General features: G+C 38.1%; 1 protein-coding gene across 2 annotated transcripts in view; it reads right to left on the reverse strand.

The window, feature by feature from the left end:
- metap1 (methionyl aminopeptidase 1) overlaps positions 1–9953 on the reverse strand; it is a 14964-nt gene extending 5011 nt beyond the window's left edge. Inside the window, exons 1-8 of one of the 2 annotated variants that reach the window (XM_051918212.1) lie at positions 9768–9953; positions 7752–7803; positions 7526–7635; positions 7378–7438; positions 4888–4911; positions 2007–2098; positions 878–961; positions 72–210 (exon numbers count right to left, since the gene is read on the reverse strand). In XM_051918212.1, the coding sequence (XP_051774172.1) occupies positions 72–210; positions 878–961; positions 2007–2098; positions 4888–4911; positions 7378–7438; positions 7526–7635; positions 7752–7803; positions 9768–9881 (676 nt within the window). In that variant the 5' untranslated portion in view covers positions 9882–9953. The remainder of the gene's footprint in view (positions 1–71; positions 211–877; positions 962–2006; positions 2099–4887; positions 4912–7377; positions 7439–7525; positions 7636–7751; positions 7804–9767) is intronic. The other variant, XM_051918213.1, reaches the window with a different exon arrangement.
- Between the last annotated feature and the right edge of the window lie 3647 nt (positions 9954–13600).

A 13600-nucleotide genomic window follows, 5' to 3' on the forward strand; every position in this document is an offset into this window, starting at 1 on the left:
CGATCTCCCGTGAAATCTTGCAAGTAAGATACATGCACATACTATGTGTGCACATGCATGCTGATACATACTGTTCAGTATATCCCCCTCTTGAAGGAGACGGCGGTCAGGTATCCCATGACAGATGACTTCATTGACCGAGGTGCAGCAAGACTTGGGAAAGTTGTAGTAGTTCAGAGGTGAGGGGTAGCAGTTCCTTGCTGTACATGCCTTAACCAGTAAACATGGAGAAACCACATTAGCATCAGCACTCAAGATGGACATACAGGCTGTACTACTCAAACCATAACAAATGTAGAGTTTGCATTCATGCATTCATTAAGCATACTGTCAAATAATCGTCAAAATTATGCACTTTTTTTCTAGAAGGAAACTAGCACGAACCATGAAATTTAGAGCAGTGGTTCTCAGTCAGAGACTAGGGGGCCCCGGCGAACTTTCAGGGGGACCCCAAAACGTCTTATTTACATTTATTTATATTTATAATTTATTTATAACTATATATATATATATATATATTTATTTATTTATTTATAACTCTAATTATAGTTATATTATACTAAATATAGTTAATGCTAAAAAAAACACTAAAACAAAGATATACAACATTGATATCATATTTTTGAGTTTATTCATTTTTATTACAACAAAAGCACCAGGCGTACATATCAGCTTAGATAGGAGGGCCTTGTCTTGGACAAAGAGGGGTCTTGGAGTCAAAAAGGTTAAGAACCACTGCTTTAGAGCTAGTAAAAGAGACAATTTTCCACATGAATGCATCAGCAATTTCACATTTCCCTTAGATAACCTGTATTTAAACTTGCTACTTTGTAATATTAAAAGAGATAGAAAGAGAGAAAAGATTGTGAAGTACTACCAAATGCACCGCATGGTCGATCTCCTCCGTTGTCACTCCAGGTTTCACCATCATGGCAGCAATGTCAAGTACTTCTCGAGCCAGCTGAAGGAGGAAACAAACACAGTCTTTATAGTCAGCAATCCAAACCTCTTCTTTGTGCTTCTGCTCATGATAGACTTGATAGACTGACACTAGCCGATTTTTCAGCTGATTTGCATAAAATGTGTGAATTTATCTTGTGGGACCAAGTGTTTCTCTGGAGTTCTCCTACACTTAAAGAGATGGTTCACCTAAAAATAAAAAATGCTGTTGTCATTTACTCACCCTCAAGTTGTTCTAAACCTGTATGAGTTTCTTTGTTCTGTTCAACACAAAAGAAAGTATTTTGAAGAACGTGGGTAACCAAACAGCTGCTGGTCCCAACTGACTTCCATAGTATGAAAAAAAATACTATGGAAGTCAATGGGAACCAGAAACTATTTGGATACTAACACCCTTAAAAATATCTTCTTTTGTGTTCGACAGAAGAAAGAAACTCATACAGGTTTAGAACAACTTGAGGGTGAGTAAATGATGACAGAATTTTAATTTTTGGGTGAACTATCCCTTTAAATTACTAATTAAATAAGAAATCGGAGGCAGAACGAACAGCAGCAGAGCAATTAGAGATTAAATAGAGGCAGAAAAACTTTTCACTCCATGCATCCTAATTAAATCTAAGACATTTGTTTTTGTTCTATCAGTATTCCTGTTTTTATTTCAGTAAGCTTCAAGCTGATTTACTAAAACTGATTAATTGCATTACAAAACAGGCAACTGATTTGAAACGCATGACGAATCACACATTCGTCAGCTTATGGGACGCCACTCACAGAATAAAAATTTCTAATCTAGGACCAAATTTCTCAAATTGTATTCTGGATAATGTTACACACACATAAACAATGTAATTCTATTCATTCAAGTATAACAAAAAACTAAATCTAGTTCATTAACTATATGGATGCCTGTTCTCTATTATTTGGCTGCTATTATTTGTACTTTATGCCTGACTCTCACAACACCACCCAAAACTTCAACTGTTACATTTCACAGTTATTATTCTGCATGCAAAGTTATCATTTGTGCAGTTATGATGTTGATTTACCTTGCAGACAACTCTCATGCCCTCAATCTCTTCAGCGTTGAGGATCTTAATCTGAGACGTCCCTTTCATGGTCTGCTCTGATTCTGACATCCCTGCAAGACGTGATGAATTTGTGAATTGGTGAGCAGTAAAATACACTGATACCCATCTACCCACAAAAGCATCTTACTATCACTCAAATATATTGACTAGCTCTGCCTACTGACCTTCACCACAACAGAATCTCAACAGCACAGTCTCCAGTGAGCTAATGAAGACAACATAACCACTTCTTAAAGACAAACACACACGCACACGCACACACACACACACACACACACACACACACACATATGGTTGCTGATCCAGTGAGGTCTAGGACATGACAGTTTGGCAATGATGCAATCACAGACAGTTCCTGCTGGGGCTGGGCGGTATGACTATATCGTGTGGCGGTAGAGATAGAGATTTTTTATTCTGTTTGTATAGAGACGAAGAAACTCTATAGGGCTTTTCACACTGCGCTTAATCTCAGGTTATTGTCGTTCTAAGAACTGCTTTTAACCCCAGGTAGAGGAACATTTCACAAACGTTTTGAAGCGGGGTTAGCGCCGCGTTTTGCCCGGGCTTATGAAACCCTGCTCTTGAGCATTGCAGTACCAAGCGTGTACATTATGAAATGATGTGGTGTTACGGCTAGATGCTTAGCAACAGACAGCCAATCACATGTAGAGGTCAACCGATACGGGTTTTTCTCTGAAAAACGATATATGATGCCGTTTTTTTTTTAGCCAATATGTTTGGCCGCGTCTTTCTGTGCTCATGGCCAAAGGAGTATACTTTGAAAGGCTCGCACGCTCAACTGTGTGCAAGATGCAGCGGAACGTGGAAAATTAAGTATATCTGGGCCTTTATGCCGGTGGAATGGCAATCTGCTTGCCACAAGAGGCAGTGTCACGTGTGCCACAAAAATGCTTTCATCATCAGATTTTTTTAATTAAAAAAAAATGCCAAAAATTGGCCCGATTAACCGGCTTACCACTAATCGGATGCCTCATATTCATGTGTTTTGGACAGTCACAAAAACACTATAGTTGTATAAACAGTATGTTTCAGCATTTGAGGGGAATAATGTCAAATGGTGATGGAAAGTGCATCAACTGGATTGAAGAGAGCATTTCATTCTCACCTTTTCAGTCCGAAAAGTCCACTAATCATTAGTCGACTAAAAGAGGCTTAGTCAACCAAAAATGTTATTAGTTAAGTCGCAGAAAAAAAACAAAAAAAAACCTTGAGGCAAAGTCAGACAGTCCGCGAGGGACAGATCGTTAATGGCAGCTCCTTGTGGTAATTACAGTATGTCACCAATCATCCATCGACCTCAAATATGACTTATCATTTGAAACATGTAAATAGTAGCAACTTTACATGGCTGCTCGCTTTAACGTTAACCTACATAAATGTGCGCTACTATTAAACGCATATCCAAGTGTTTGTGTGGAGTGTGGAAGCTGCTTCAGGAAGCTTCGGAGCGTTATGAATCAGCGTGTCGAATCATTCGGATCGTGTGTCAAACCGCCAAGCTGCTGAAATCACGTGACTTTGGCGCTCCGAACCGCTGATTCGACACGCTGATTCATAACGCTCCGAAGCTTCCTGAAGCAGTGTTTTGAAATCAGCCATCACTAAATAAGTCGTTATTTTGTTTTTTTTGGCGCACCAAAAATATTCTCGTCGCTTTATAATATTAATATTGAACCACTGTACTCACATGAACTGATTTAAATATGTTTTTAGTACCTTTATGGATCTTGAGAGAGGAAATGTCATTGCTCCCTATGCAGGCCTCACTAAGCCATCGGATTTCAACAAAAATATCTCAATTTGCGTTCCGAAGATTAACGAAGGTCTTACGGGTCTGGAACGACATGAGGGTGAGTAATAAATGACAGAATTTTCATTTTTGGGTAAACTAACCCTTTAAAATTCTCCATTATTTTTAGTCATATAGATAAAAGTAATACATCATTCGAAAGTGCTGACGTAAAACCCGGAAGTGTTTGCAATGTGAACGGCTCAGGAGACTGACAGGGAAGAGAAGAAATTGTTGAATAAAGTCATTATTTTTGTTTGGTTTTTTTGCGCACAAACAGTATTCTCGTCGCTTCATAACATTAAGGTTGAACCACTATAGTCACATGGACTGTTTTAACAATGTCTTTACTACCTTTCTGGGCCTTGAAAGTGATAATGCTTCAGTCTATCGGAGGTCAGAGAGCTATCGGATTTTATCAAAAATATCTTAATTTTTGTTCCGAAGATGAACCAAGGTCTTACGGGTTTAGAATGACATGAGGGCGACTGATTACTGAAAATTTTTTGGGTGAACTAACCCTTTAAATGAACTACTACTAGTTGACTAGAAAAATCTTTGGTCAGGGGCAGCCCTAATGAATACCCAGGATTAATTGTTAACCCCAGGAAAATTATGAACAGTGTGAAACGTGAAGAATGAAAGCCCAGGATTCCTTTACCAGGGTTTACAATGACTCAAGGTTCAAGCGTGAAAAGCCCTTAAAGTAGTAATAATGCGAAAAGAGAGAGCAGGATGTGACTAACACAAGTATCAAGGGAAGCAACGCAAACAAGTAGGCTAGATGTACCATTTTTCATTGAATTCTCATCAAAAACAATACATCTGGTCATATCGCCCACCTCTAGTCCCAGCTGAGTAACGATATCAGCCATGCAGAAACAAACAGAGCCATGCTACTAAACAGACACTTTCTCTCACAAAAATACACTCACACACCCACTGCGGAGCAAACCGCTCCCTGTAATACTATTAAAACAAGAGGACAGCACTGGCTGGACACACATGGGAAGCGGCGGGGCTTCATACCTGCCAACAACCCAACCTCTGCAGCTGCAGAGAGCAAAAGAAGAGCTTCAGACACACACTGCAGCAGCCCACCCCCAAACACACACACGGAAATAAATGGTAACGTGTATAGAGTGACTTCAGGACCATCACACACTCTCTCACAAAGAAGTGCTATTGAATGTACATTTGCAAATGTGCACACACTCCTGACCTAACCATGGGATGCTTTTGAAGACATTCAGGTGTTTTCAATACATCACTATTCTACTGTTTGAAAGCTGGGGGCCGGAGACTCAAGGATGAGCTAATAACAGAGGAATGAGAGGCTGTAACTATAGGAGCCTAATACCAACTAATCACCACCATAATAGTTACTTACGGGAAGACTCTGCAGCATCCGTTAATGAGGGACAAATGAGCATTTATTCACAATACACAGTGATTCATGAGAGATGCATCTATACTAGAAGAAAAAATGCGTGTGATCATAATTCGTACTTAAAGACGTGTACGGTCTATCATTGTTTGAAGGACACGTCTGAGTTTCACTGCATTTAATAAAAAATATCAGAGTGGGGTCTGCAAATAAATAAAACGACACCTTTTCTAAGAACTTCATGTTTTAACTTCGGTTCTCAGACACTAGCATAGTAACTAGAAGGTTAGTGATGATCTATCTTTTTTTTTAAAAACCCTCGCAATTTATTAGAGGTGTGACGAGATCTCGTGCCATGAGATATCGCGAGATTAAAAATGTGACGATTTTGCATTTTATAGAAATAAAAACCATTTAATTCAGTTGGATAACGGTCACTTCAATCCCATCCAGCTCATCTAATACAAACTGCAGCACTGTACATAGGTCAGCAGGAATCGCATCATGATTCGGATCGCGTGTCAAACTGCTGAAATCACGTGACTCTGGTGCTCCAAACCGCTGATTCATAACGCTCCGAAGCTTCATGAAGCAGTGTTTTGAAATCGGATATCACTATATAAGTCGTTATTTTGTTTTTTTGGCGCACCAAAAATATTCTCGTCGCTTTATAATATTAATATTGAACCACTGTACTCACATGAACTGATTTAAATATGTTTTTAGTACATTAATGGATCTTGAGAGAGGAAATGTCATTGCTGGCTATGGAGGCTTCACTGAGCCATCAATTTCAACAAAAATATCTTAATTTGTGTTCCGAAGATGAACGGAGGTCTTACGGGTGTGGAACGGCATGAAGGTGAGTAATAAATGACTATTTTCATTTTTGGGTGAACTAACCCTTTAAGACATTTTTATTTATACGGTTTTAATTTCTATGATCAATTTGTGGAAAGGAGTTCAGTTAGGAGGTCAAAAGTTGTAGAAGCTTATAAATCATGTACAGTTATAAGGTCTTTCATATGAATTCATACAGGAGAGTCAGTTGAGTTTGTGGCAAAACCTTTTACAGTGCTTGAGTATTGTTGTCTTTTACTGCATATGATAATTCATACTTGGAAAATAGAACTGAATTGACATTCATTACAAGATAATTAGTTAAAACTTTTCAAATGCACCTGCAGATTATTTTTCTAGTCATGTATTTCTTCATTGAGGATTTTTTTAAAATACGGTGTAAAAATCTCATCTCGTCTTCATGAACTCAATCTCGTGTCTCGTCACACCCCTACCATTATACGCTACCGTTCAAAAGTTAAATTGATCATAAGTAACAATTCATGTTACAAAAGATTATCTTAAATAAATGCTGTTCTTTTTAACTTTGTTCAACAAAGAATCCTGAAAAACATACATCGGTATTCACAAATGATAAAAAGAAGAAATATTTCTTGAGCAACAAACCAGCATATTAGAAAGATTTCTTAAGGATCATGTGACACTGAAGAGTGGGGCGATGGCAAAGCTGAATTTTCATCCGCCATCACAGGAATAAATTACATTTTAAATTATTTGGAAATACAAAACATTAGAATAGAAAACACTTTAAAAAAAAAAAAAAAACAAGTCAATAACAACAAATTTCACAATATAACTGCATTTGGGCTCACTGTCTCCTTTCCTAATCACAAATATACGACTCTGAGTTCATTAGACTCAATATATCATAATGATACACCAATGAAATACCAAACAAAAAACACAGAGTTTCCAGTAAAAAGAGGTTATTCCGGCACATCTAGATGTGTATATACAATAAACAGTGGTTTAATGTGGTCAGCAGAGATGCAATATTGCAGCAAATACTTTAAAAATCAAACACTTCAGCTGATGAGAATGGAGACAATTAGTTTAAAAGCTTGTATATCAGTGCCCCATTGCAAAGGTTAAAAGTTTAAACTTCATACAGGCGTACTCAAACAGAGCAGCCTGTCAGAGTAGTGCAATGACTCAGATAAAGGGCTTGGGGCAAGAAAGCTAGTCCAGGTGAGAGAAGTCAATTTGAGTATTGTGGAGCATAATTTACTAAATGAGGTCCAATTTATGTGTGAAGGGTTTTGCAATCTTACCCAAAGGATGATCTGCATAGTCTGGTCTCTGGATGTTGCTAGGAACAAGCCGCATGGGAGTCTGAAAACAAGAAAAATTGTTTTTGTTCTGTTCTATAGTAATGTATGTGTGGGTGCTGTAATTTTGATGCTGTCTGTGCGTCCTTACCAGTGGATAGTGGGGTCGCAGTTTACCAGTGTATCTGTACCCAGGCCATGGGTCTGTGTTGATTTCTTTCTCCACACAGTTCTTCCCCTCATCTTTTACTTTGTCCTCCTCTACAATTAAAATGTCAGATATTAATGATGGCATTTTGCAAGACATGATTTGTATAGAGCATACAAATGCAGAACTGAACATCACTCAACAGTCAGAGTGAATAAAACACACATACTTGCTTTTTTGTGGAGCAGTTTGTGGGTGGCCCAGCTGCCTTTGAAACATTCCTGAAAACATACAAGAACAGAAGTTATTTCACTTATTAAAGACCTTCACAAATGAAATTTCTGTTCGCTTTGATGCATTTATTTACTAGTGAACAAAATTAGGGTTAATTTTGTTTAATTTTGATAACCCTATATATATATAGCTAGCAGAAGATGCATTAAATTGACCGAAAGTAAATGTTTCAAAAAAAAAAAAAAAAATAAATAATAAAATGCTGCTCTTTTGAATGTTCTATCCTGAACAAAAAAAAAATGTATCACAGTTTCCACAAAAATATTAAGCATTACAATTGTTTCCAACATCGGTAAGAAATGTTTGAGCGCCAATTCTGCATATTAGAATGATTTCTGAAGGAGTGTGACAATGAGGATCATTACTATAAGAATGTGTTACATTTTCATACAACTATAATAAATGAAAATTCATTTAAATGGTAATATTTTGCAATATTACTATATTTTTGATTAATTAAATGCAGCCTTGGTGAGCATAAGAGACAATTAAAAAAAAAAAAAAAAATCTTACTACCCCCAAATTTCTGAATGGTAGCATATATTATAGCATTTAAAATTTAACATTCTCTCCCAAGAAACAGATAAAACATTACGATGAGTGATGAGTTTTGGTCCAAAAATTATACTTGCAATAAATAAATCATAGTCCTCTTGTTTTAATGCAAAGGCTTTTCATATGTTTGAATATGAAGTACATCAACACAGTAAACTGTGCTCATCAAGTAATTTCAAGGTCTTTAATCAAATCAATAGAACAAAACATGAAGCATGTCAAAAACTGCACTGTTACATTGCGTACAGCTACTATGGTTACAGGCAAGTTGAATCATGTACTTTAGCACAATTAGAAAGAAAAGCGGATGAAAAAATCCTATATAATACATGACAAAGCTCTGCACTTCTCCATTTTATTACAGGGAGGGAGAGCATTACAAAAATTAAATGAATTCTGTCATCTCTTACTCATCCTCACGTTGTTCCAAAGTGGTATCACTTTCTTTATTCAGTGGAACATGAAAGAGGATATTCTGAAAAATGGAGTCCAAACAACATTGAACCCAACTGAGTGCATTAAGAAATAACAAACAAGTGTGTACATACAGTCTTAGAATGACATAAGGGTGAATTATAGCACTGCAGAGATGCATGTTTGAATCAGATGGAATCAGTGGAAATGTCAAATCAGATATATTGGGCTTGGCAACACCCTGTCATAATATCAGCCTCTCAACACCATAAGCAAGATAGCAGATCTGCCCTCCAACAGGTGCTAGAGTCAAAAGATATGACTCAAAATGTAATGAGCGGTCCACCTATACAGCATTTTTGAGCACATGCCTTAAAACAAACATATTAAGTCCAAAATGCTGTTTAAATAGACAGCTCACTTTGATGGGCACTCTTAGGTTTGCCTCAAAAAAAAAAAAAAATCAACCTAGACAGCATTTTTGACCATCATGGCCATGTAGCAGCTCACTAGGATTTGAATCATAGCCTAGGCAAGGAGTGTCCAGCAAATCACACGAGAATTAAGAGTGTCGGGGTTAAATCTACACACCCTTTGCACAGATTATGTTGTCAAAAGACTTTAGAGATTAGAAATGCAATAACTAAAGGGTTGGTGAATTGATTTAGCAACTGGGCAGCAAGCGGGCCACGTTGAGCTGAAGTCATTTAAAGCACGCTGAGCAGAGAAACAGCTCGCAAATGTACATTTTCATTCCGTGTTAGGTTTAACAATCTCAGACAAATATGTCATCCTGAAAATCACCATGCACAAAACTTTAATGCAAACGTCAAAGCTCAAAGCAAGGGATAAAGTGCCTGTTTGTGGTGTAAGACAGCTAGCTAGCTAATGCTGAGCTCAGTCCTCTAGGCCGGCAGCGTGACATGCGCTACAAAACCCGAGAGCTTCGCTTGTTTCTTAAATCAAAGTGTCAGAGCTTCACCTGAGAGCAAAAGTATGAGCCTTGAATTCCGAGTTTGATGCAGGTGGGACACTGGAGCTTAGCTTCGCTGCAGCAGCCTTCCGTCTCGCACTCCCGTGTCTCCACCGCCGCCATGCTTCTGCTGCTGTCGGTCAGAGAGAGAGAGAGAGCTGCTGCTGACTACCGCTGCAGTCATCTGAGATCAGAGGGAGGGACTCCGACACCACCTTGTGCATCATTGCAAAATGGAGTATTTATTTATCTATTTATTTTACCTTATTGCAGCCACAATTGTTGACCAGACATCACTGTAAAGTTAGTTCGCTTATTTCTTCTCCCACAACTAAAAAAGTTCCCCGAGAAGCAAAATATTACAGGAATCACCAAGCAAGGTAGAACGAATACCGGACTGGAGTTCCGTAAACGAGTGGAGCGGAGCAACAGACACCCAGCTCTGTAATCACGCCCCGCAGTTCCACTACAGGTTTATCTATTTCCCGCTCCACTCTTCAATAGCAAGAGAAACCCAGCTCTGAGCTATACTGGATCCAGAGAAAACGTGAACGTTAAAACGTTAAAAAAAAAAAAAACTCCCAGCTACAGGTAGTGATGAGTGAAATAAATAATTAACAATTGTTTAGCAAAATAATTTACTGTTTTGAATTGTTTGAAACACCATATAATGTCATAGGCCTATATAATAATTTTCATAAAGTACAATCTATTAAATGTTTTTTTAACAAATAATTGAACACCATTAAATATCATAGTTATGTAAAATGTGTGTTATTTTATTAATGTGTAGTGCTTGTTTTGTGTTATTAGACAAGGCTTGGGATATTAGATAAATTAAAGCAATTAAATATTCTCTTTTTTGTAATACACTTGTTCATGGGTTCAACAAATCAACGCCCTCTAGTGGTGAACCATTGGAATTTTGAAATGTTTCGAAACTAGGGATGCACCACCAAAATTAACATTTTGGGCCGAAACCGAAAATTCTGGATGCACTTGGCCGAGAACTGAAAATGACTTTTCTTTTTTTTTTTTTTAATAATAATTATTCATTTCTTATTTTAAATTAGTTTTATGAATTATTGTATTATTATTAGACTTTTTTATTAAATTTAAATAAATTTATCCCCTGGAATGCGAATTTTACCAGGGGAGCCCTGCCAAAAACGCGGATTTTACCCCCGGAATGCGATTTTACCTGGGGAGCCCCTGAAACTAGATTAAATAGGAATTGAGCGGGTTTTGTTGTGAAAACCTGGCAACCCTGGGCAGGGCAGCTTTGTTCTCTTTTGGCCAAAAAACGAAAATCCCTTTAAAGGTGCAGTAAGCGATTTCTGAGAAATTCTGTTGATATTTGAAATCACTAAAACAACACGCCCCCCCCAAAAGGATCACACCCCTATCTTGATAGCCCTGTCCCCAAATTCACAAATATGCTATGCAGCACAGGCACCTCCCCCCCTCACGTGTGGACACGCCCCTTACTGCTGATTGGCTACATGTTTTGGTACTTGGTCCGATCCACTTTCAACAGTGTTCCTCAGAAATCGCTTACTGCACCTTTAATTTTTGGCGGCCGAAATTTCAGTGCATCCCTATTCAAAACCAATGCTCAAGGCAGTATGACATAAAGCGCTGTTTTGTGAAATTATGTGACTTGTCGAGTTTGAAACAAGCTCCAAACCAATGATTTGAAACAAAAGATTCAAAAATGTTTCGAGGCTTTATGAAGTATTGGCCCTGTCCCAAATGGCACACTTCAGTTAAGTCCATGAGACCACAGTGTGTCTCATTTGTCATTTTAGGTTTCAGAAGGGAGCTCGAGAGCGCCCCCTTTGCGGCCGATATGCGTCTTTGATGTGCACTTTTGCTTCGCAGCGGACTCCTTCCCAACAGTCAAAGCGGCATTACGTCACGAAAGTGCAAACTCGTAGGAAGACCGCAAGTGTTTAGAGTGCCATTTGGGACAGGGCCATTGTTTTGAAAGCACCCATATAGCTACAGGCCAAATTATATGATTCCACTCCACTTACATTTGTGAGAGAAAATACTGTAATTAAGATGGAACAGTAATTGATCAAATTTCAGTCAAGTGATAGATTATAAACTTTGCATTGTGAATTTCATATCACTTAGACACTCTATTGGAATTTTATAGGCTATATTCAATTTGGCCATTAAATTAGAAAACACATTAATTCAGTTTAATTGAATTTATCTTCCATTGTAAAGCATCAGTATCAAGTAATGTTTCTCTTTACTACACTGACTATAGGTGTTGATCTGCTTCAGAGTAATCTGAACTAATCCTTTTAGTCTTTGTCTTAATCTACGACAGTGTTTGGGAATGTCACACTCCGACAGAGAGTGGCACTTCTTTCCTGGGACAGTAGTACATGAGATACTTAGAGCGATGCATCTAGCTCTATATGCAGACCTCACTTTGTGCTTGGCGTTGGTGGTCTGTGCTCAGAGTCCATCATGCCCGTCTCTGTGCACCTGTGTGCTCCATGATCGCAGCGATTCCAAAGGACTCAGGTACAGTCAAATAGGTTTTTCTGTAATCTTTATGCCCGGTCAAGTCTTTGATCCTGGATTCTTCCATCCACACCCTTTCTCCTTCACTCTGTTGTTGTCTTGTTACTAGTTTCTTGCAATGTGCCAGGAATGAAATCTAAGGGAGACAGATGTAGTTCTGTCATGACAACTCTCGGAGTGTTTGGCATGGTAATGGGTATGACAATGTTGATATGTTTGGTCTTGGCAGAATAGATCTGCTACACTGCTGCTGCTTTTATTGCTGCTGTAGGTTATGCTGCTGCTGCTGCAAAGCAAGTACGGGACTTGCTACTGCCAATACATACACAACACGCTGCTGTGAGCAAGTAAGACATGCTGCTGCTGTACAATATATAGCGTACATGAATTACCCGTAGCAGATCTATACAGGTGGAGCTGGGGAAGGGGGAGGGTTTCTGAAAGCACGCAGCACTGCTAAGGCAAATGCTATATGTATCTGAAGCACGCAAGCTCATTGGCTACTGATACAGCAGGAACCAATCAGCTGTGTCCTATAGATAATGATGTGATTACGAGTACATCTGATGAGTTAAAGGACCTATTAGCCTCCGCCATCTAGAGTTTCATGACAGAACTTTGTATTTGTAGAGGGAATAAGTGTAGAGAAAAAGCATAGAAAAATGGATAATGTCTTGGAAGAAAATTACCAGTACATTTCCTGTTAAGGTTACAGACATTTCCTTCAACCCTAAAACACAACAAAATTCAATATACTGATGAAACACCTCTAAAAAAAATCAATACAGAAAATTCTTTCATATTAACACAGTACATTGTTAACACCTATTTTTACAGATTTTTTTAGTGTATAAAGGCCAATTTATCTTGTCTTATCAATTTATTTTATATTGTGATATAAGATATCATAGCATTATACTATGTTTTTGCAAATTTTTAGCATTGCTAAGTATGAACAGGTTGTTGCTGCAGTCCCCGCAACGTCAAAAATTTCAGGTTTTACTATCCTCCTGGGGACATTTCATCCCCACAACGTTGGAAATATTTTGACCACACACACATACATACTGTGTATGTTAATTGTAATGATAATTTATATTATTAATCTCTATATATATTTCTTTTTATGTTTTTCCTAGAACTGTGCTCTGTAAGAACCCAGCCTTGACTGCCATTCCAATTGATTTGCCAAGTGATACTGTCAAGTTTCGTCTAGAGCGCACCTCTGTTTCCAGGATCTTTAGAGGCGCTTTCTCTGCCATGCCAGAACTGCTTTATTTGTGGCTGACATATAACTCCAT

Source organism: Ctenopharyngodon idella, chromosome 13, assembly GCF_019924925.1.
Source record: "Ctenopharyngodon idella isolate HZGC_01 chromosome 13, HZGC01, whole genome shotgun sequence".
In the NCBI taxonomy this organism is placed as follows: domain Eukaryota; kingdom Metazoa; phylum Chordata; class Actinopteri; order Cypriniformes; family Xenocyprididae; genus Ctenopharyngodon; species Ctenopharyngodon idella.